General features: G+C 45.3%; 5 protein-coding genes and 1 long non-coding RNA gene across 6 annotated transcripts in view; 3 read left to right on the top strand and 3 right to left on the bottom strand.

Moving 5' to 3' along the window:
* The first annotated feature begins 30 nt into the window (after nucleotides 1-30).
* LOC113202265 (uncharacterized) lies at nucleotides 31-4,349 on the top strand. Its single transcript, XM_026416397.2, has 5 exons — nucleotides 31-2,534; nucleotides 2,724-3,362; nucleotides 3,457-3,531; nucleotides 3,610-3,699; nucleotides 3,798-4,349. Exons 1-5 carry the CDS (start codon nucleotides 2,202-2,204, stop codon nucleotides 3,861-3,863), a joined length of 1,203 nt encoding a protein of 400 aa, XP_026272182.2. The 5' UTR covers nucleotides 31-2,201; the 3' UTR covers nucleotides 3,864-4,349.
* Nucleotides 4,350-5,101: 752 nt separating this feature from the next.
* On the bottom strand, nucleotides 5,102-6,795 carry LOC113202329 (serine/threonine-protein phosphatase PGAM5, mitochondrial). Its single transcript, XM_026416504.2, has 5 exons — nucleotides 6,401-6,795; nucleotides 6,140-6,312; nucleotides 5,851-6,071; nucleotides 5,600-5,733; nucleotides 5,102-5,502 (listed from the first exon to the last, which is right to left on the bottom strand). Exons 1-5 carry the CDS (start codon nucleotides 6,625-6,627, stop codon nucleotides 5,358-5,360), a joined length of 900 nt encoding a protein of 299 aa, XP_026272289.1. The 5' UTR covers nucleotides 6,628-6,795; the 3' UTR covers nucleotides 5,102-5,357.
* A 100-nt stretch (nucleotides 6,796-6,895) lies between these two features.
* On the bottom strand, nucleotides 6,896-14,391 carry LOC113202328 (ethanolamine kinase 1). The gene is made up of 6 exons (XM_026416502.2): nucleotides 13,586-14,391; nucleotides 11,088-11,201; nucleotides 9,820-10,112; nucleotides 9,216-9,442; nucleotides 8,890-9,133; nucleotides 6,896-8,793 (listed from the first exon to the last, which is right to left on the bottom strand). The coding sequence occupies exons 1-6, from the start codon at nucleotides 13,775-13,777 to the stop codon at nucleotides 8,721-8,723; spliced, it is 1,143 nt and encodes a 380-aa protein (XP_026272287.1). The 5' UTR covers nucleotides 13,778-14,391; the 3' UTR covers nucleotides 6,896-8,720.
* Nucleotides 14,392-14,936: 545 nt separating this feature from the next.
* Nucleotides 14,937-17,351, top strand: LOC113202330 (ER membrane protein complex subunit 4-like). The gene is made up of 5 exons (XM_026416505.2): nucleotides 14,937-15,104; nucleotides 15,408-15,523; nucleotides 15,825-15,969; nucleotides 16,097-16,214; nucleotides 16,454-17,351. The coding sequence occupies exons 2-5, from the start codon at nucleotides 15,465-15,467 to the stop codon at nucleotides 16,648-16,650; spliced, it is 519 nt and encodes a 172-aa protein (XP_026272290.1). The 5' UTR covers nucleotides 14,937-15,104; nucleotides 15,408-15,464; the 3' UTR covers nucleotides 16,651-17,351.
* A 336-nt stretch (nucleotides 17,352-17,687) lies between these two features.
* LOC127751587 (uncharacterized) lies at nucleotides 17,688-18,360 on the bottom strand. The gene is made up of 3 exons (XR_008012172.1): nucleotides 18,081-18,360; nucleotides 17,872-17,925; nucleotides 17,688-17,781 (listed from the first exon to the last, which is right to left on the bottom strand). It is a non-coding gene; the product is annotated as an uncharacterized LOC127751587 (long non-coding RNA).
* A 12-nt stretch (nucleotides 18,361-18,372) lies between these two features.
* Nucleotides 18,373-22,239, top strand: part of LOC113202327 (uncharacterized) — a 14,978-nt gene continuing 11,111 nt past the window's right edge. The window contains exon 1 of the mRNA XM_052275344.1: nucleotides 18,373-18,714. The gene's annotated coding sequence lies outside the window, so the exon portion shown is untranslated. The remainder of the gene's footprint in view (nucleotides 18,715-22,239) is intronic.

Below are 22,239 nucleotides of genomic sequence, written 5' to 3'. Positions count from 1 at the left end.
GGGGATATGGAACACAAAATTAATTTTGTATAAGGAATACACCATACCGCAAAAAGAATTTCGAAATTCGAACGATAGCCGCTGCCAGAGTAACATTTCTAAGCCCTTCCCCGCGCCAGGTTTCACTTTATCGAACCGAGTTCAAAGGTGACTGGAAGGTTTTTCGGTCCGAGGTGTCCCCACAGTGGTCGTCCCACGAGGCAACGCTAACGATAGCGTCTGCTGCGCGTTGAGGGGTTATCACAATAAGCATCGATCGGCCGACCGGTCGACCAACCGACCGACCGACTTCACGAGAGCTCAAAAAACGTGTTCAAAGTGAGTGACACGCACATTTTCGGAAAAGGTCGGTCGGCGGATGCCCATTTTGATAACCCCCGGGGGCTGCGGGTGCGCTGCAGCACAACTCGGCGTTCGGTCGGTCTTCCTCTACTGCCTCGCGCACGGCGCTTCATGGAGGCCGTTGTATGCCTGTGCCTTGGGCCCCAGCTGTTGAGCGCGACATGGTAAGGCGAATATATTTGACGGTGTTCCACGTGGCGTCGCCTGCTGCGCGCGGGGTAGGCAAACCCGCCGAGCAGCTCTGTGAAGACGGCGGCCCGCCATCCTCAGTGCGGGGGCTTCGTGCCACCCAACGTACCCTTGCGTTACCCCGGGAGGCCTCCACAGTGAGAAAATTTTCAGGAGACTGGTCGTGGCTCACAAATAAAGGTTAGTCACAAGAGAAATCTATCGACGTCTTCGTCGTCTCGACGACGAACTCCACTAATTTTGTCGAAAATCTGTAACTGTAAGAGATAAACCCGTAATCTAAGGGTATACTTTAGGGCTCTTATTTGTACCCTGGTACCCGAAAAACCCGCTTACCCGGGCAACCGGGTAGGAATCGTGTCGATGGGTTTTCCCGGGTAGACGGGTTTTCGGGTACCAGGGTACAAATAAGAGCCCTAAAGTATACCCTTAGATTACGGGTTTATCTCTTACAGTTACAGATTTTCGACAAAATTAGTCGAGTTCGTCGTCGAGACGACGAAGACGTCGATAGATTTCTCTTGTGACTAACCTTTATTTGTGAGCCACGACCAGTCTCCTGAAAAACCCGCTTACCCGGGCAACCGGGTAGGAATCGTGTCGACGGGTTTTCCCGGGTAGACGGGTTTTCGCGGGTACTCGGCGTATTACCCGGCTGCCCCGCGCCTATAGCTAGGCAATTTGACATACGAGCATGTGAAATTGCCTACTCGCAGGCGCGAATCCACCGGGTTTACCCAGGTACCCCGGGTACCCGGGAAAACCCGTTGACCCGGTTCCTACCCGGGTTGCCCCGGTATCGACGGGTCGGGTTTTTAAGGGCCTTAGTATACTTATCAATAGCGTTCCCCAATATTTGATATTTTACTGTCGGCAGGAGTCCACGTGGCTCTTGGATAAGAATGATCTTCTAGCAAGTACCGGGTGTAACTGTGAATACGCACTACGCAGCAGTGTTGCGGGTTTGCCCACTCTTTATACCCGTAGTGGGCCATGGGCCCTGCGGCCATATTGAGTATGCAATCCCTCAACACTGCTGCGTAATCACAGTTACACATCCGGTACAAGTTCAGCCTTAAGCTCGCATAGCGCCTGATAGGTAGGCAGCATCTTGCCTGCAGTGCTTACGTGTACTGCGGGCTGGCCTATTACGAGTCTTGCAGGCGCCAAAGCTACCGTAATTTACAGGATGCATCTGAAAAAAGCTTGCGTACTTTCCGGACGATCCCAAAGTACCTTACACTGTTTGAAAAAAGCACAGGAGTTGAACAGTACTTTATTGGTCAACTTGTTTCACGGTCTTCCTGCACTTGCTAAGTACGGTGTTTTGAGTACAGAGTACAGGAATTTTTAACATGGAGCCTTATGGGCACTACAGTAATAAAGTATGGGTGTCCTGTACCTTATCCTGTACGGCATCCTGTACTTTTTCTGTACTTTGGTACAGGATTTTTAACAGTGTAGCTTTGAACCCTTTAACGACAGAATCGAGCGATTTCGGTACATCACCGCAACTTTATCGAAATGACGTCCCATATGCGAAAAGCCGGGGAGAGGAAAGTAGGTGCCTCTGAAGGGGCGCACATCTCTTTTAATCGTCCTTAATGGATTATCGATCGTCGCTCTGGTGAGGCGAGTGCTCGGGCGAGCGCTCGTAGCTCGTAGTAGTCATGGACGTCCTGCCCGCCGCAGAGCACAAGCGCCCGTCCCCTCCGTCCCCTCCGGCCCCTCCGGGCTGGGCGCGCCACTGGGCGCGGCAGTGGCGCGCGATGCTCGCGCTGCTCTCCGCGTCCGGGATGAACTGCACCAGCGGCTGGCCCCCGCGGCCGTCGCCCGTCCTCCGCTGGTACGGCTGCCTGGTGCTCGCGGTCAGGACCTTCCACAACGTCCAGGCCATCCTGGAACTGAAGGCCAGTCACGAGGACGCGGGCAAGATCGACTACAACATGCTGCTGATCCTCTACGACATGGGCGTCAAGCTCGTCACGTCGGTGGTCTCGCAGGTTAGCGAAAAACAGTCGCGCCGGTCTGTGTTGTTCGTCGTGTGACGTTGTAGACCCAAAGTGTGCGATTTAGGTAAATCACCGCAACTTTATCGAAATGACGTCCCATATGCGAAAACATCGGCGAAGTCATTTCCATACCGTTTCGATATATCGTTACCTTCGATTTCTCACTGGGGCGCCTTATAGGTTGTGCTGCTGGTGCGCTGCGAGGACGTGTGTCTCTCCACCGAGTGCATGCTGCTCTACAGCCGAGTCGGCCGGCCCCCGGTTCCGGGGGCCATGGCCGTGGCCATAGTCGGGCCGGCCTACATGATCGGCCTCGTGGTCATGACCGCCGCCTCGACGTACGTCCTGTCCGCATCGCTGACGCACATGTTGTCCCACGTACTGGGAGACTTCGCACCGACCACGGCGATGATTTTCGTCGGGATCATGCAGCTTCTCATCACCGCCTTGCACGTGGGCCTCGCCACCGACGGGAGCAGTCACGTGAGGGGGTGGGTCTCGGAGGCGGAGGCGAACAAGTCCCCCGCGGCGCACGTCGGGCTGCTCCGTGAGCTGCGGGTGCGACAGCAGTTCCTGCACGACATGGTGCTGCACCACAACTCGGCGCTCGGCTGGTGCTACCTCAGCTGCCTCGCCCACGTCCTCATGGAGGCCGTGGTGTGCCTCTACCTCGGCGCCTCGCATCTTCGACTACTGGCGGCTGAAGTCGGCTATGTTCAACCGAATCCCCTGCTGAACCCGTGGCTGTATGTGTGGGGCGTCTTCGAGCTCACGGTGTTCTGCGGGATGTGCGTCTTGGGCCAGAAGTTGAGTGACCACGTAAGAGCGTAATTCTGTGAAATGTAGCCACACACGGCCACACATACGAGAGAGCGCGCGCGTGTTTAAACGACGCCCTATCTTTTGTTGTCAGCACGGACGAATGTATTGCGTTTTGCGGGGCTTCTTGGTCTCCAACCCTCAACTCTGCACTAAAACAAAGCTGGAGGTAAGTCGCGACAGTCAAACTACCGCCGGGAGATTCTCAAGTCGTTCAGTTATACTCTTCCGCTCTCTGATCCGACAGCTTCAGGGCTTTGCTCAGCAAATACGGAGGCAGGACAACCGCCCTGGGATTTTTGGCCTGATACACTACGACTTGGCGACCATGAAAGCGGTAAAACTCAAAACGAGAACGAATTCACAAAATTGATCAGTGACGCACCATAGCTATGTTTTGTTACCGGCTGTTATCATCACTGCATTGTGCTTCAGGGTTTCGCGTCGACGGTGACCTATATAATCGTCCTCAGCCAATTCGAGCCAACGGTGGGCCACTAAAATCTTAGAAAACAGGTGAGGTGCAAGGAGACGTGTGTGGTCTTCCCCCCTTCCCTCATTGTGACACGTTTCAATATGCCATGCCGTGTAGGCAAAATGTATGAATTTCATACACCAATTAGGGAAAGAAATAAAGAACGAGAATATACCAGGTGGCTGATTAACCCCTCGCACTTCTCTAATTAGACTGTACCGCATGCAGGAATGCGGGCGGGCTTGCCTATCGCCCCTGTCCACGGTGCCTTACGGGCCGGGCGAGTACGCAACCCGCCCGCGTGCGTGCGGTACAGTCTAACTACAGAAGTGCGCGGGGTTAATCAGCCACCTGGTATTTTTAATACCAAATTAATTTAGTGTTTTCTCTGCTCCTTGTTTCAAACACTTTCGGCTTTCTCTTTACTATGTCGATGTCGTGGGCATAGACGAGTATCGAGTCGAGCCAAAAACGTCATTTTGTCCTCCGAATCCATATCTTTTTGATATTTCGACTTCGATTCGATGTTAATTGAATCCACGTTCCCATTTCTCACTGGAGACGGCCCCCAGCAGCGCCCGGGTAGGCCAACCCGCCGAGCAGCTGTGTAAATAAAAGCGGCCTGCCCCGGGGCCCAGGGCGTCCGAGCAGCGTCGGGCAAGAGATTGTTTGGGGACCATCCATAAAGTACGTCCGTCAATCGCCCTTTCGAACCTCCCAAGTTCAGACTATGCTGGGACCAATAGCGCCTGTTGTGTAGGCAACATCCTGCCTGCTGTGCAGGCGTGTACTGCGGGGTGGCCTACCCCGAGGCTCGCAGGCGCCGAGCTCCCGTATTTTGTCGAAGGAATCTGAGAAAAACGGACGGACTTTCTGGACGATCCCTTGTTTGTGTCGCCCACACGTCCCAGTTGTCCATACAAAAACGTGTTTCAAATGCTGAAAACGCTTCCTAAACGCCGGAAAAGTGGAAAGGTAATTTTTGTTGGTCAGCATTTCTTTATGCGTTACTTTACGTTACGGCGCCCTGCATCAGGGGCATTTTATTTGCCCGCTTCGTTTTAACTGCCTTACTGATTCGGCAAGAATTCCCTCCAACCATTTTGTTTTTCCTCAAAAATTCGTGGTAGAGACCGGAAAAGAAACCTCTATTTCGGAAAGTGTTCACCTATGGGCTCTCCAATAAACTAATAGCCATCCATGTAGCTTTTGTAAGATGTTGAATGTTGAGATAAGTGGGTTACCAAATTTCAGCAATGGTGACTGACACTTCGTTCTATCTGTTTTATTGTCAAAATGTTACAGGCACAAACAGGGGAAACACATATCAGTTTTGCCTATGTTGTATTTAACTTGGAAAAAACTGTAAAACTCACAATATCAATTAAATAACCATAGTAATAGTAATAGAGAAATCACACACATAAGGAGATCAAGCAACTTGATAGAGATTTATAATCGTCTTGAATGGTCTTAAATACTTATTGACTCAGTTCTGCTCAGAAGTCTTTCTGCAATCTTCAGGTGATTAGATTTGGTGGCATGTGCCCTGTGTCACCTAAGGATCGAAGGGAGACACATCCACTTGGCATAATGCTGAGCCAAGTAATACTTGCATGGCTTAGATTAATACGCAACCAAGCTTCAGGGGGAAGCTGGAGGGCCCTGTGTTGAGAGAAAGTGCAGTTTTAACTTAAATTAAAAACTCGCCATTTCATCAATTATTGTAATAGTTTGAAGAACCAAAAAACTAAAACTGTACCTGCACACAAAGTAACGGATGACATTTCCATGACACACTAATATTTCATAAGAATCTTTGGTTTGCCTGTAGTCAGCTCTGTGTACATAATTTCGAAAAGCTGCTTCAATTCGAGAACCATCTTGAAAATATTCCTAAGAAGGAAGAAAAAATAATGTTACCTATTGGTTGAAGGCATTATAACTTATAGTCGAGAGATGAGCCTTCATGGTATCAGTAAAACTCAGTTAACTCTATGAATATCTACTAACATGGCTTTCAGGTGAATAGCAAAAGCTTGGTGGTTCTGGAGGGCATGGTGCACCTTCCATTAACATGCTGTCATCTCTGAAAGGTAGAGATCCTGGCTTCATCTGGGCAAGAATTTCTTCGCCTGTCTGCAGAGCTCGTGTCATAGTTGAGCGAACCATCAACTGATATGGATGGTTTAACTCGACAAGCCTTCTACCGGTGGTCTTTGCCTGCTCAACACCTGCAAAAACATTGTTGCTAGTAATCAAAGCTAGTAGGGATTAAATAAAATATCAGGGTTCAACCTACCTTTTTCTGTTAAATATCTTTCCTTATCTGTTTTTCCATCTAAATTGTACTGTCCATGACGGATTAGGAATAGGTGTCGAGTTACTTTAGGTTTCTTCAACTGCACTTCCATCTTGAAGCGCTCGTCGTCCTCACCTCCCTTAGAAGCTTCTACCATGTGAGATGGGTCTCTTCTAAAGATTCAATCAATTGTTATAAACACCAAAGAGTAAAAAAGCGGTTTTGGTATGAACATTCAGAAACATTTAGTCATTAACCCACCTGTCCCAGTTGTAGTCCCACTTTGCAACTGACAGCTGCTCTCGGGGTACATCTTTCAAGACTGAAAAGCTTTTACTTTTTTCGGCACAAACTCGCTCTCCTATAATCTGTGCAGCATGTACAATTCTATTGTTGTCACCTGCCCCAGAGGAAGAGTACAGAATCCCTAAACCGCCTAAACCACCTAATCCGGCTGCAGCTGTAACTAACCTCCCCAAAACACTCATAATTCTACGCAATTGCAACCTCTCGGGTCTCTTCACAATATGGTCTCACAAACCCTATGTCTTTTGCATTACTTCACCCGATTTCATTACAGGAGAAATCATAAATAAATCGTAACTGATGACCAGAAAATATTTTTGTGGTTTTTCGAGCCGTGCCACAAGAAATAATTAGCAGACGAAAACCTGTGACTAACTGTGACACAACACAACAACACAAAGGGGAGGAATGGGACCGCCTATGTAGACTTGAGGGCGGGAAATACAAAAATTCAATTTTTTGGTCATTTATTTCTCTCAAGTTTATTAGGTGCAAAGTTTGTCAAAATAGAAACAAGAACATAGATTTGCTCACAAAATGAGACAAAGAACTTTCAGGGGTGCAATACTTTTACTACCAATAAAATAAATAGGACAAACACAATTTTACAAAATCACTATGACCATGCCAAAAATTCATCAAACACAATTAATTTTATTTAGATTCAAATAATTAAACAAACCATTTATGGAATTCACAGAAAACATACAATTGGGATAAAGCATAAGAATACATTGCTTGAAAATGTATGACACAAGTCATAGAAATTCCAATATAACTCTTCAAGGAATAAACTGAAAGCATTTAAGAGGAAGGTTAAAGAGAAACATTTTATGATTCATAATATGGTCCGTGTTGTCTCCTTGTACCTAGCAGGGTGGACTATAAAAACACTAGTACGTTTCTAAAATTGCTGCAACGCACGGTAAAGTCAATAATCAATAAAGAATAGAATGTGAGTACGTGAAGAAATACAATAGATTATCACAGAGTTTTAGACACTGGTTTCATTTACCAATAGAGGAAACTACCATACCACCTCTATGTCTGTCTCACTAATAAAAATGACTCAAGTAAATAGCAGTAATCCTTAACTTCCTTTGTTTGGAATGTAACAGAATAAAAGAAATACACAAATGTCCATGATATGCCCCACAAACCAAATTTCACTATTTCCAATACCGGAACACCACAATACTTGCATCGATGACTACTACAAATAATATGGGAAGACCAATAAATTTTACAGGAATCTAACCATAGGTGCTGTAGGAAGTACAAAGTGAACTATACTTTGCAACTATAAAGAAATAACATGGAAATAATATTGGTCAATCCTGATCATTCAGTAAAACAACAAAAACAAACAACAAGTAAATAAAGTTTGCACTTCCTGCATAAACCTAGGGAGTAAAGTTATAACAGAGCATAAATTTTATATTATGCTGTTTAAGACAGGCTTTTAACACTTACAGAATAGCTTTGGAATATTTCCCAGACAGGTTGAGAAAAGTTCCTCTTTTAAGAAGAAACAATGTGTGGATGAGAAGTAAAAAAAAAAGAAAAAAAAACTAAAGAAGATGCTTGATTCATAGGAATGGCAATAGTCAGTCAAATGTGTGTCAATTTTAGGAAAAGCATAGATGTCATTTAAAATTTTTAATGGGTGCTGAAATAGTGAATATGTAAAATTATTTTACCATTCCAGTAAACTTAGTGGAAGACCTATGAACTAACCACAAGGAAAAATAACTTTCCCACAAACACTTACATTAACACAGATAGAATACATGAAGGAATGGAGCTTTGACGTTTTGTAAATATATCACAATTACACGCTCACCCAAGGTGTACACATGGGTATAAAGAGAATCCCTCTAAAGGTCAATTAAAGGGAAAATTTTACATCCACATTGATCACTTTAGCGAGAAGGTGCTGTAGTCTACTTACACTGGGAATGTAGAACAGTAAAGTGACTTGCATTTTACAGTACAATGTAGCAATACATTATCATTTAAAATCCCAAAGAGAAAAAGGACTTTAAAAACCTTACTGCATGTTATGCAGCTGCTTTTAAAACACGTTTAAAAACAATAAAAATATGACACTGGTTGTTCGATTAAAATCCCAACTGCATTGAAATACCTAGTAAAAATTTGATTTACCTACTTGAGTTTGGCTACCCTATCTAAGGAGTCTACTATTGACTACGAGAGAGCTTGAATGTAGATGAGCTCCAATATTTGCTATACTCACTGGTGCTTGTTTATTGGATCAGCTACTTATCTCCAGTGAGAGAAATAAGCTCTTCTTGGCAAAGTATTCTTTTAGCCTAATAGTAGCATATCTGCAGAAATATAAAAACAGATAGTTTATATGAAGTTAGTCTTTAATAGATAGTAATTAAATACAAGATGTAAAAATATATATTCTGAAAACTTACTCGTAAAAATCAAACTTAATAGCTGAATGCTCGGATTGTACCAATGCCCATAAACCCCACATAAGGTGTGAAGCTAGAGCAAATTTATTAACTTGAACGTAGAGCTGTTCCACATCTTTCCGATTTACTTTAGTGGAAGTGTTATTTCCTACTTGTAACTTGTTGTATTCTTCCAAATATATTTCCAACCACTTTGTTTGAAGATCTTTATCAGGATATAATGTGTAATCAACAGTGGCAACACCTAGTCACAAATATTTATAAAAATCACAAAACCTGACCCGTGAATAAAATTCAAGGAATATTTGCAAGACATTTCAACGTACCTGCAAACTCAGCAAAGTGATTACCAATGTCAAATGCTTGGTAATTAAGACCTGCATATTCGTAATCGATGAACACAACGTTTGAACGGTTTGGACTCAAAATGACATTGGCAAGCAGTAAGTCGTTGTGGCACATGACCAGAGGGCTGCCCAAAGGTGACAGCTGATTCTGAAGGTCTCGTATTTCTGACTCAAGACGTTCTAGTCCTCCAAAATCTTGTGAAAATCTAGAAGCAGAAAATTCAAATATTGTCACAGAATTTTAAACATTTCTCAAAATTAAAATAAAATAAAAGTAAAGAAAATAAAAAAGGAAAACAAAACACTCTTTAAGATTTGGGTCATTTTAAAATGTTCGTGTTAGGGATCGTCCAGAAAGTACGTCCGTTTTTCTCAGATTCCTTCGACAAAATACGGGAGCTCGGCGCCTGCGAGCCTCGGAGTAGGCCACCCCGCAGTACACGCCTGCACAGCAGGCACGATGTTGCCTACCCAGCAGGCGCTATGGGACATAGCATAGTCTGAACTTGAGAGGTTCGAAAGGGCGATTGACGGACGTACTTTATGGATGGTCCCCTACATTAAAACAAGAATGAGGACCGACCTATGCTCCTGGGCGCCGGCCTTGGCGCCGTCCCTCAGCAGGGACAGGTACTTGTCGAGGATGTCCCAGAGGACGGGGCGCAGCTGGTGCGGCTGGATGAGCAGGTCCTCCTCGGGGCTGAGCGCGTGCAGCTGCGCCACGCGCCGCGCCACCAGCGGGAACACGGCGGGGTCGCGCACCGAGGCCGCGTCCAGCGTGGCGCCCGGGGCGAACTCGTACGCCAGGCCGTTGTTGAAGGTGGCGAAGAGGCGGGGCGCGAGGCGCGCGCGCTCCAGCAGCTTGATGTTGCGGGTCTGCGCAAAGTCAAATGTCACGAGGATGCAGCACGCGTCATACCAGAGAGGTACCGCACTTCGAACTTCCGTGTAAGTACCGTTAGTAAACAGAAATAGATAAAATCAAAATAACCGAATGACCAAAAATTGATGAACGATGACTAACGGTGACTGAAATAAATTGGAATAATGACCGAGACTTGATTAAAATTGACTGCGTCATCGCTGAAAAAAAAAAAATCTCAATCGAAAATCGACCTTGTAAAGCAGATGATACAAATCTAAGGACCGGTTTGTGTTCTAATATTCTCTCATATTTAGCTGTCATTTGTTTATGGCTGCTTGTTACTTGCAGTCTGTTGCAATCTTGCAATTTGGTGGACTTAGCGGCGTAGAGGAGGAGCGATAGGGGGCGGGCCGGGTGGCAAATTAGCGGCCGGTGGCCCAGTATTGTTGGGAGGGGAAGGGGTCTGACTGGCGCAGTATTGTTAGACAGGAAGGTAAGGGGCCTGGGGCCTGGCGCGACACTCACTCAGGCACACGGTCACGGTTCCCCCAGCGCCAAAGAAATTGTTCTCCGGTCTCCGCTTGGTTCTCTTGCCGTATCGGGAGTAAAAGCTAACGGACACCTTAAAGATACTTAATATATTCTTTATTTTGTTAAGTCTAAGGGGTTTTAAGGTACCATCTGCTAAAAATCTGAAACAATGATTAAAAATGACCAAAAAACGACTGGAATTGAATAAAGGTGGCTGAGAATAAGATGGAATTTCGTTGTGTACAGTGATCGACAAAAGTGAGGGACCCTTCCCAGCCAGAAATTGAAAGTTGACTCAACGTTGAATCGACGTCTAAGTTGATAGAACGTAGAAATTTGGACCATATATTGGTCAATCAACGTTGATTCGACGTTTACGTTGATAAACGTCGATGCATTTCTGGCTGGGCTTGGTCATACCCAGAGGTGTAACGTTGTCTTGCCAACTCGCTCACCTCGGCGCCGCGGTCGATCAGCAGGTCCGTGTTCTTGCCGTACACCCTGATGAGGAGCACATCGTCCGGAACGGAGCAGTGGATCAGCTTGTTGGTTATGCCATCCGTGAAAAGCTGAAACACCCGTGGACGTCAAAGTGTCAGCGTAGTGGCAATTTTGTCGCGTGACAATACGTAAAAGGTGTCTGCAGCAGCACAACTTTTAACGCGTGTCCGACAAGGTCGGAGTGGAGAGTCACAGTGAAAAATATTTCCAATGGCATAGTTTTGACATTATTGTTTTTCACGTCGTTACCACATATAAGTGGACATGAAGTCAACGGCTTTTCGGCAGTTGAACGTCGAAACGACACCAAATGTCGAAAAGCCGTTGACTTCATGCCCACTTTTATGTCGTAAGGACGTGAGAAACGATGTCGAAACGATGTCCAAACAAATTTCTCACTAAGATGCGCGCGGGCAAGCTAGCCAGGGAAACACTGCTTTTCCGACGCAGAAATCAAAAAGCGTCCAGTCTCTAGTTCAGCCAAATGTTGGCAAAATGTTTCATCCGATGTTTATTACGTGACCACGAAAGCGACTTGGCTGACAGTGTCGCTGAAAACGAGAACGCAGGGGGAGGGGGGGGTCCTTCCCTAGCAGGAAATCAGTCATTTCACTTTGACTCCCATCCCATCCACTAGCAAAAGGGGGAAAGGAGGGGCGGGCAAGCACGTCAACTGAAAAACAACAACAACAACCCACACCCCTTTCGAAAGCACCGCACAGACAAAACTTGTCAGAAAAGTAGAGTGGACGCCGCAAAGACACGACTCGGCGCGACCGAGCCCCATAGAAGTGAGTGCGTCATGTCTCACCTGGCCTCATCATTCGCCGTGTGGTGGCGGGCCTGCCAAGTTCGATCGGCATGCATTATGCAAGCTCTCACAGCGCCCGCCAGGTAGGCAACATCAACACCTTGCCTCCAGAGCACGCGTGTACTGCGGGGTGGCCTATGTCGAGTCTCGCAGGCGCCGAGCTAGCTAGGCAACACCCGCGTCATTAGCCGAATAGATCCGAGGAAAACGGACGTACTCTCTAGGGCTGTGCGGTGAACCGGTTTATCGGTGATTTTTTCGGTGATTTCAAACACCGCATCACCGAATCTCGTTTTTGAAATCACCGGTTTACCGATTTCTAAAAATCACCGGTTCGTTATTGTTCACCGGTTAGGCACTCAACACCGGTTAATCACCGATCACTTTATCCGCACTTATCCGACTAATTGCTTTTTTTGTTCTAGCATGATTATGTTCTAGAAGTATATATTAAAAATACCTTTCTATTTAAAACAGACAAAATCAAGAATAAAACCCCGAATTTCCGTTGACTTTGTTCTTTAACTGGTAAAGGATATTTTTTATAGGCTTCATAGAGAAAATAATCGGTGATTTTTAAATTACCGGTGATTACAAATTTACCGGTGTTGAAAAAGTCACCGGTTTTATCAAAATCACCGGTGCAAAAGTGGTCACCGATCACCGGAAGAACCAGCGGTGATTCGAAACACCGTCACCGTTTTCAAAATCCAATCACCGCACAGCCCTAGTACTCTCTGCCCCCCCCCCCAAGGTGTTTGGCACGTCGCCGGGGCCGTTCGTGCTTTGGTCTTCCCCGCTCGGCTGCCCGCTGCTGCGCCGAGGCTCACGCGGGTGGAAGAACACCGGGGCAGATTAAACCCGTTCCATCGTCGCGGCGAGAACAATGGCTAGAGAAGAGGTGCGTCGAGGATGTTGACACAGAGAGAAAGAGAGAGATTGACATTTCTCTGCGTTGCACCCGACTCCCCGCCTCGCCATCGTGTTCAATGAACTCCGAAACACCCGCGGCTGATAATTCGCCTGGCGCATTGATAAGTGGGTCACGACTCGGGCGCTGGCGCTGGCACTTCCCCACGGGGCGTGGCGGGACGGGGCGTGGCGTGGCGTGGCGGCGCCCGGTGATAGTAACGCTAAAGCATAACGCACGCCGAAGCACGGCCGGCTGGCCCGCATACCCCGACAAGTTAATCAATCCTGCCACCAATCGGCTGATAGCCACTTGTGTCAACACTTTACCCGAGCGTACAAGTAGTGATGTGATATGAGTAATTAGATCAGAGTGTTTTAAATGCAAATTGCTTTGGAAAGAAAAAAAAACAACCCCCCCAAAAAAACGGAGTATAAAAAAGAATAAGCTTGCACGCATGACTTTTTTGAGGGGTTTGGTAACTTGACACTTTATCGAGATCATTTGTAGCTCTCAGTGGCCAGAGAAATTTGCCTATCTAAGTACCCTTGAGTTGGTTTAAATGTTACACTGCTTGGCGACCATGAGTGTGGTCGTAAGGTCTGGGATTTCCCTTAACTTGACACCCGAGCAGTAATAGTTAGTATCCATGATAAAGGTATACAATTGACACAAGATAAAGCGCAGCAGTTTTCTAGTAAATCTAAACAAAAAGACAAGCAGAAACTTACCTTGTATTTCACGTCACTCAACTTCCATTTGGGCCTGATGGAGGCGATGACCTGAGCTGCCCCATCATACAGATTCTCCTGTTCCACATGTACGTCAACATGTGGCACTTTTGCCATGACTAAAGCCCAGCCAGATGTGGCTAGCTTGGCAGGCCTTGACCAACTGTTTACATCCATGGTCTTTTGAATCATATAGCCGCCAACACAGAGAAACACCGATTGGAGTGGGGGAGTGGGAAGTGGGGGAAGAGCGGGAGGGGAGGGGAGGGGAGCGGAACGTATGCTGTCTGCTACTCGCAGGTTATGCCACTGTTATCAGACATTATTATTTGGAACGAATGAGATTTCCGAATCTTGAGTACCACCGATCCAGGTGCATGTGGCACAGGCAGTTTCACTCACAAACAGAGGTGGTGTCATACTGAACTGCTGCTCAGTACAATTTTCCGATCACCACTTCGCCATTCTGAAGGCGACAACACTGTGCGGGGAAAAAACGGACTCTCTCTCTGAAGGCGACAAACTTCACGGGCAGAAAGTTCCCGAGCACCGTGTCTTGCAAACTGAAAGACAGAGTTGTACAAACTTCAGGGAAAACAAATATCAGAAGAAACTGGCGGATTTGCGCGGACCACTTAACCTCTCTTCTGGATTAAATATTTTTGTTAACGCCAGCACAAAAGTAATTAAAAGATTCGACCATCGGCGGGAGAAGAGCAGAAGTTCTGCGATTCGCAAAACAACAACTAAAGGATGCGAAATGTTTCAAAACGGTAGAATGTATAAAATTTGATAGGAAAATTTGGAGTGGGCCCACAGTAAAGTACAGAGCTAGAGCTACCTGGAGCCCGGACCTGGAAGGAGCGAAAGCTTACCCCTTCGATCCTCCGGCAAGTCGTTCGTTGGCGGGCCGCGGCGCAGCGCTGGTCGCTTCGGGCCAAGGCTCGTCTCTTTAGCTCGTAGCTCCATTCTGTAGGAAATTTTGGGGTTTAGCAGGGATGAGCAATCGCAGAGAAAGGAGCGAGCTTTCGAATTGTATGAGTTTTATGATGTCCGAGACATTTGGCGCCCGTAGGGCCGACTTGAAGAATCCCGACTTGGGGACGCGCTGGACCGCGAGTTTTGAACTTGAACCAACTCCATACTTGAACTCGCAAACAATCAACGAAGCCAACCAACCTCGGCAAGACTTACGTGCACCAGGCATTTATGGCACGATTCAGTCAAATCTGGTGTGTACCGAGGGACTGAGAGGAGGGCATGCCATCAGGTACGTCCTATGTGGCGAGGACTGCGAGTAGATTGTTGATTCAGGTTGGTACATGGGTGAAGAGTGCCCATAGTACGTTGAGTGTAAATAAGCATGAGTGTGTATAGTAGCAGTAGCAGAAAGAAAGAGAGACTAGTGACTAGTTTGAGTTTGTTTACAAACTACATCTATCAGAGACGTCTTTTCGTTTCACTAACGTTGATCAATATTTAAATTTGTCACGAACGATACTTCTGGTCATTACTTCTTGTAAGTTTCCCCTTTGGCCCTGTCCATTTCACTGGTTGTTTACGTTCCTGTGAGAGGTCTGTGAGGAGCTGAGGTGGATTTTCGATGCAACGCTGCAATAAGTTGCTGCAAGCTCACAGTTCTACCGCTAGCTCGGGCGCGTCCACCTCTCATCGTCAATTAGTTTATGAAGAAGCAGGGTGGTGTTAGAGATACGCCCGCTGCGCTGTGATCGTAAATCCACCTCTACACTGACTGTGTTGTCAGTCGTATGCATAGCGATTAGCAAATCACAAAAACTTACTTACATTTTTATTCCCTCAGTGGGCTCCAGTGTTTGAATTTCACTTATTTGTAGTTGTACTTTCATCATTTCCAAAAATGTCATCCAATCGTGGAAACGCTAAAAAGTTCAAATGGGCTCTGGATTTCACTGCCAGGTATGAGAGCCGCATCCACATTCTACTTGAATTCTATCTTCAAATCAACCCGTCAGAAATACTTCTTCTAGAAGACATTTACGTTTGGCCAAGGTCTTTTTTATGACGTCTATATGGTCCAAAATTAGACCTTGACCAACTTCAGACGTTTTCTAGGTGTAGCATTTTCTGACTGGGCACAATCACCATCTGTGAGGAGTTCTGAACAGCCATATTCTTTATTTTATTAAATTGTTTGATTTGAAAGTAGCCATTAATTTCCTATCAACTGCCTAGACTTTTAAAAATTCTGACTTTGCAGAAGAAGTACAAATCATGATGCTCTTTTCCCTCCTGGTTTCAATCCTGCTGTCAGTCAAGCGCATACTGAAACATCAAAAGACAATGATCCCTCTCACTTGATAATCAAGAAATCATGGGAACTTGCTCTAGCGCCATTGAAACAAGTAGGTTCACTATCACTGTATACATTTGTATCTATCAGTAATAAGGTTGCATGTTATTTTACGGGGGTTGACCTTAGCTTTATATTTCTTTTAGCAACATCACAGTATATTTGTATCACTTTTTCAGGTCCCCATGAACCTCTTCATAATGTACATGGCTGGCAACTCTATTTCTCCATTCCCTATAATGATGGTTGGCATGTTGTTAATTCGACCCTTTAAGGCCCTCTTTACTTTACAGAGTAGTAAGTACAAATCTATTGACAGTTTGAATTACCGTGTCTATCTCATTCTTAGACGTTCATATTTCTAAGCTGCACCCCAAGTTTTTAAAGGGGAGTCACAGAAAAAACTCGCATACCCATACTCTTTGGTTTCAAATTCAGTAAAAAGAGTGCAGCTTAAGAACAAATACCGCAAACACCTTATTTCATTTTTGCAGCTTATAATTTTCAATGACCCTTAATGTTATTATTCTTTACAGCATTCAAAATGATAGAGGGAAATCATGCTATAATGCAGAAACTTGTCTACTTTCTTGGTAACATAGTGGGTATGCTTCTAGCCCTTTATAAATGCCAATCCATGGGTTTGTTGCCATCCCATTCTTCAGACTGGTTGGCATTCATAGACCCGCCTGTCAGGCTAGAAAATTTAGGTGGTGGTATGTCTCTATACTGACTTAAATTGAGGTTTCAGGAATAGAACATTTGCAGCTTGATCATTAAAAAGCATTTGTAAGACAGTTTCATTGTAACCCTTATGAATATTTTATCAAAAATTATTTGCCTACGAATAATAGGCCACATGTGTATTTACTTTCTGACTCTAGAACTCAGGCTGTATTGCCTTCAGAGAAATAACAGATAACTAACAGATCTATATCAGGAAGGTTGTTTATGCTGTTTGGTCCTGATTACTCCACTGAAGTCGCATTTATTGCAAAGTATGTTGACTGAAACAGTTTTGAAACAACAGAATGCAGGAATAACCTGAGTAACATAGATCTGTAATTTCTCTCAATTTGATACAGCCTTAATCTTGAACTTTTATTTGGTAACTGTTTTTTCTGTTATTGCACTCAACTTCCAGGTATGTAATAATTTATGTTCAACTTCCATTTATGACACTTATTTTCTGTGGTGCATTTGTTTTAAAGTCTTATATCAACTCCAGCTAATAATTCAATAGTGCAGTTAATTCTTTCATTGCTGTTTTTTTTTTTTATTATTATTTTTCCCAAGGATTCTGCAAAAGTTTTTGTATGATTGACTGCAAAATCTACAATTAAATGAAAGTATCCATATATGACTGAATAGTGTATGTATGACTTGTCTATTATTTAAAAGTTAATAAAAACTACCCACATGATCTTATCAAGATTTATTTGTATACTTATTAATGGTTCCTGATCTTATGGATTAAGGTAAATTAAAACTACCAGTGGCAAGTGAGTCAGGTCATAACTCTCGTTCTATCTCCAATGTTTGGAAACACAAAACAAGAGAAAGAAAATAATGTTAATAATTGCAATAATCAAACATTCCCCTTCACAGAGCTCCTCATTATTATCAACATCTTATCACAGTTCGCAAACACACATTCTAAATAAAAAAAACAAAATATACAATTTGACAGAACGAGTGACAAGAAAACAGTAAGTTTCCAAATGTCGGGGAGGCGATCGCCATAATTATGATACAAACGGCAAGTGAACATACATGATTCAACCACTATTTAATCTTTCCGGTGTCTATCAGCAAAGTCTTTGATTTTCTGTAGTAATTTTTCTGGTTCGTCCACTTTTGGTACCTAGTAAAATAACGTTTCATTTATAAAAAAATCATTCATACTGATTTGATTATAACTCTAGAAAAGCTGGAACAATAAGATGTCACTTACATCATAATTCTGAGAAAGATACATTCCGGTGTACACCCCAATACCGAAGGTCAGCTGCAGAACAAGAAAGACAAATTGCAGCAAATACATAAACAACCATCAGTTCCAAGAAAAAATCACGACGCGCTATCTAGTGTTTTTAAAAGAATGCAAACAGCATTGGAATTGAAAGAGAAAGACTGGCAGAACTCAAAAGACAGCAAACGCACTAAATCAAACGTTTTCGTCCGCGTTTGACAACAGAATATTATTCACAGTACCAGTCCTCTGAACATGGTTGTTGATAGACGACGGAAATGCAGAGTGTGTAAGAGAAAAATACGATAGAAATTTGCAATTCGCAATTTTCAGTTAACTGTCAGCTGTCTGCTTCAACGTTGGCGAGGTTAAAATTCCAAAGACGTATTATGGTCAAGATGAGAAATTTAACTAACTGCACCCTGCGCAGAAAATGGAAAAGTGAAGCAGAGGGGGTGAGGGGTGGCGGAGGGGGGGGATTAAGAAGTGCGGAGGAATGCGCTGATCAATGTGTTATCTTTTTTTCGCTAGCGCTAGGCGCTACTCGGGATAGCAATAACTTTTCTAGGGAATTGTCTCTTGATTGTCTGAAATCACTGTTCGTCGAGGAGGCGCGGACGGAGCCGAGCCGGACCGACTTTCTACGCGCTTCGGCTGCTGCGCCTGACAGCTCCCGTGTGCTGTAAACAAACCGACAACCGACTCCGCTCCCGCTGTCGCAGGTCGTCGTCAAGAGTCAACCTTCTTCACCTGTGGGCGAGCGAGACGCTAGCCCTCCCTTCCCAAGAGGATAGTGTCTTTCCATTCTCGCGACTTCTCCGCAAGGTACGAGCTATAGTTCTAGGTACGAGAGTGAAAAACGCGGAGTGGGGGTACGTGCCCTAACCTCATCTTGGTGCATATTTGGTTTTGACGAGTGTTGAAAAGCATTTTCTGGGCTTGTCATACGTTCGGACTCTCCCGTACGGATGATGTGACCCTTTTGAAGAAGATGTCATACAAAATATGTGCCAATGTTAAGTCGGAGCGCGTACCCCCACTCCGCTGGGCTGCGCTTTGCGTTTCACGCTAGCATAAGTGGGTGATTGGCCACCTGCAGAGGGGCGGTTTTATTCAAGTTACAGCGATTCGTCACGAATAATGCGTCAAAATGACGTGATGTTGACGCCATTTCCTCACTAGTCACACTAATCATTGTGACGTGATTCAGTGTACTAAACAATGAGGTCTCAGTGACGAACCTCTGTTAGGGGGTAGGCTCCGCTGACCGGATGGGCGATGCCATCCGGCTTAGAGCCCCGCAAAGTCCGAGCTATGCGAGCTAAAGGCCTACCCCGACGCCCTCGCCGACGCCCCTCTCACCGGTCGAAGAAGGGTTCTAGCTCGCGTAGCTCGCTCTTTGCGGGGTTTTAATCCGGGTTGCCTATATGCAAGCGCATGTTGCCTACTTTCAGGCGTCTAGGACTGACCGGGACCGGGGGGACCCGCCCCTCCCCCTGGTAAAACCGCCACTTTCTGTGCAGATTTGCCGAGATAAGAGGATCCGAGATAGGCAAGTTGGCCGAACCGAGCGTGAAGTGGGCCCGAGGAAGCCGCGAAACTAGTGAAATCACCCGAAAGCGACGGCTGCGCGGGGCTGTGGGTTGCCTACAGACGGGATTTTTGCCTTCCTTTTAGGCAGCTCCTGAGGCAGGGCTGACCGGAGGAAAAAAAAGGGGGGGGCTGCGTCACCCCCATCAAACGCCGCGCCTAATTTATGTAATTGGGTGTGAATTTATCGTTTGACTTTGATTTTAAAGTACATTAGGGTATAAGTTACTTTGATATAAAAAATAAGGGTATACCAGGTAGATGACTAACGCCGCGAACTTTCGTAGTCGTACTGTACGGGCGCGCGCGGGTCGCCTAATCGCTCGGGGCCGTAAGGAGCCGTGGGCAGCGAGGATAGGCAGCCCTGCTCGCACTCGTGCATGCGGTGGTACGGTGGTACAGTATAACTACGAAAGTGCGCGGTGTGAGTAGACAAAACACGAAAGAGCACACTCACTGGATATTTGCATCTTTTCTTTGTATAAATTTAAGCAATCACATATTTGCACACATTTCTGCGTTGATTTGAAAACTATTGTAAATTCATCTTGTGCGAAATCATTTCTGCGCACATTTTGCTCACTTGTCCAAAACGGTTTAACCTAGCAGGAACGTTTACGCAAAACCATAGAAGTATATTTAGCGTGAGAAGAAGAACAACCATAGGCCAGGTCAAAGTCCGGCAGCTTACGAAAAAGGTCCTCGATTGATTTTGGCTAGAGCGTTTTCCGAGGTCCCTTTTTTTTAGTCGTTTTATACCAAGCTTAACAGCACTTTCGTGTGACACGAAATCCGTTTAACCACGGTCTGTATCGGGCAGGCATTCTCATCCTCACGGCTATACCAGGTGGCCTGGCCAGGGGCCTCAGCAGGTGCGCACTCTAAAAAGCTTACGAACTAAATGGTTTGCAATGTTACGAACAATTTTCGTTCTTTGTATTGCAAAGAAATTGTATTGCAAAACTATTGTTTATAAGGCTAGACAGGTTGTTACGAATAATCGGTTTGCATCACGAACTATTTTTTCGTAAGCTTAGGAACAATTAGTTCGTAATACAACGCTTCAAAATCCTTCGTAAGCTACGAAGATTTTGGTTTGCATTACGGACCTATTGTTCGTAAGCAATTTACATAGTGAGTGCTGCGGGTGTGGCGTAGCTGGGCTTGGCGAGACCTGTATAATTGGCACGGGCGTGGGGGGCTGCTCGGCTAGGAGGTCATAGTCATGTAACGCAGGTCTCCAATGACCTGTGGTAGGATGCGGAGGGTTGTAGGCCTAACAGCAGGGACGAGATTAGCAACGCCAATAACAGTTACCTCTTTCATGAGGAAGAGGATGGTAGCCCGTTACATTAACATCGAATTTCGATTTGTTCAGTGAGCTAAAAATTCTCGGCCCTGTCAGAAGAATGCACTGGAAAAACAAAGGTGCCATATAATGCCCTTTTACAGGCTTTAGTGAATTAGTGCATTTGCAAGGGCGTGACTGGCCCCTAAAGGCGCTATTTTTGGCAATTTTAGTGCCCTTTCAAAGGCACTAGTGCAGTAGCACCAGGTGTTTTCTAGAACCTTTGTTTTTCCAGTGATGCGCTACGGGAAACGGTATGAAGCTGGTGTGTGGCAAGACAGGGCAGTGGGCTTGCAGCCTTGCCAATTGCTTTTGGACTGGTTTTAGGCTTTGTAAGTGCAGCGGCAGCACAATCATTTTATTTTCTGTGTAGCTGAAAATTTGCTAAGCGATCAAGGGATTGTCTAGACAGTACGGCCGTTTTTAGCCCAACTCTTCTGCTTTGAAAAAGCTGCTCTCCGATTAATTCGGCAAATGACACGAGCTTGGCGCCTGCAAGACCCAGGGTAGGCCACCCCGCACTACATGTATGCACTGCAGGCAAGATGTTGCCTACCCACCAGGCGCTGAGAGAGCTTGCAGAGACTGAACTTGGCGTTGTTCGTGGCCGCAAATGATGTGCGTAGTATCTGGATGATCCCTAATGTGAGCTTAAAGAGTCACTCAGTAATCTGGCAGACTGCTACACGGTCCAGGAACGAAAAAAAGCGACAACTACCGAGTCATCGGTTATGTCAACGTTGATTCTCCGTCTTCTAGATTTTCATTTTGTCCTCCATAAAACCTAGCGAAAAAAGAGGTAAGTCGAGTTAACGCAAATTTTTCACTGTCATTTTGAGGTAAGTTCTTCCCTTCGACACAAAAGGAGTCATCTCACCAATCAAATGTCTTGAAATGTCAAATTCTTCACAGGGGGTCAATTCGAGTTGTCGACTTCCTTATCCAAGTAAAACTTAGGAGCCAAACGGGTTAGGTCAACTCCTTTTTCATGATTGGCGAATAATAAGTAGGAGGCATCACCCTGATTTTAAAACATTTTTCTTGTATAACTCTAAATCAGATGGGACAAATTTTGTCCTAATACGACACAATTGTGCACAACATTCGCTTGGGACAAATCTGTAACACTTATTGGGACATTGATTTGTCCAAGCTTTGTCGAGCGAATCCAAGATATCCAAGAAGAAAGTAAAGTTCTGAAAGTTGTGCAGTCACCAAGTTTCATGGTCAACTTTACTTGCCGCGAACATCAAATAGCTTTCATATGTTTATCAGAGCAGACTCACTGCAGTGTTGCGGTTTTGCGTACCCTTACCCTTAACGTAACGCATATAGCCTAGAAACGCTTCAGAGCGAAAATTAATTTTCAATTTTCGAGCGTTTTAGGGCGTTTTCAGATTCCGAAACGCGTT

Source organism: Frankliniella occidentalis, unplaced genomic scaffold, assembly GCF_000697945.3.
Source record: "Frankliniella occidentalis isolate FOCC.00 unplaced genomic scaffold, Focc_3.1 Scaffold581, whole genome shotgun sequence".
NCBI lineage: Eukaryota > Metazoa > Arthropoda > Insecta > Thysanoptera > Thripidae > Frankliniella > Frankliniella occidentalis.
The sequence above is the reverse complement of the archived record's forward strand: the minus strand, read 5'-3'. Positions and strand labels throughout refer to the sequence as shown.

Bases quoted from the DNA above. Each gene is read 5' to 3' on its own strand.
- LOC113202328 (XM_026416502.2), bottom strand. From the start codon at position 13,777: ATGATTCAAAAGACCATGGATGTAAACAGTTGGTCAAGGCCTGCCAAG. The intron at 9,134-9,215 runs GTACGTTGAAAT...ATTTGTGACTAG, and splicing joins TCACTTTGCTGAGTTTGCAG to GTGTTGCCACTGTTGATTAC. The intron at 8,794-8,889 runs GTAAGTTTTCAG...ATATTTCTGCAG, and splicing joins ATTAAGTTTGATTTTTACGA to ATATGCTACTATTAGGCTAA.
- LOC113202329 (XM_026416504.2), bottom strand. From the start codon at position 6,627: ATGAGTGTTTTGGGGAGGTTAGTTACAGCTGCAGCCGGATTAGGTGGT. The intron at 5,734-5,850 runs GTTAGTAGATAT...CTTCCTTCTTAG, and splicing joins GCTATTCACCTGAAAGCCAT to GAATATTTTCAAGATGGTTC. The intron at 5,503-5,599 runs GTACAGTTTTAG...CTCTCAACACAG, and splicing joins ATCCGTTACTTTGTGTGCAG to GGCCCTCCAGCTTCCCCCTG.
- LOC113202330 (XM_026416505.2), top strand. From the start codon at position 15,465: ATGTCATCCAATCGTGGAAACGCTAAAAAGTTCAAATGGGCTCTGGAT. The intron at 15,970-16,096 runs GTAGGTTCACTA...TCACTTTTTCAG, and splicing joins CTCTAGCGCCATTGAAACAA to GTCCCCATGAACCTCTTCAT. The intron at 16,215-16,453 runs GTAAGTACAAAT...TATTCTTTACAG, and splicing joins CCTCTTTACTTTACAGAGTA to CATTCAAAATGATAGAGGGA.
- LOC113202265 (XM_026416397.2), top strand. From the start codon at position 2,202: ATGGACGTCCTGCCCGCCGCAGAGCACAAGCGCCCGTCCCCTCCGTCC. The intron at 3,532-3,609 runs GTAAGTCGCGAC...CTGATCCGACAG, and splicing joins GCACTAAAACAAAGCTGGAG to CTTCAGGGCTTTGCTCAGCA. The intron at 3,700-3,797 runs GTAAAACTCAAA...ATTGTGCTTCAG, and splicing joins ACTTGGCGACCATGAAAGCG to GGTTTCGCGTCGACGGTGAC.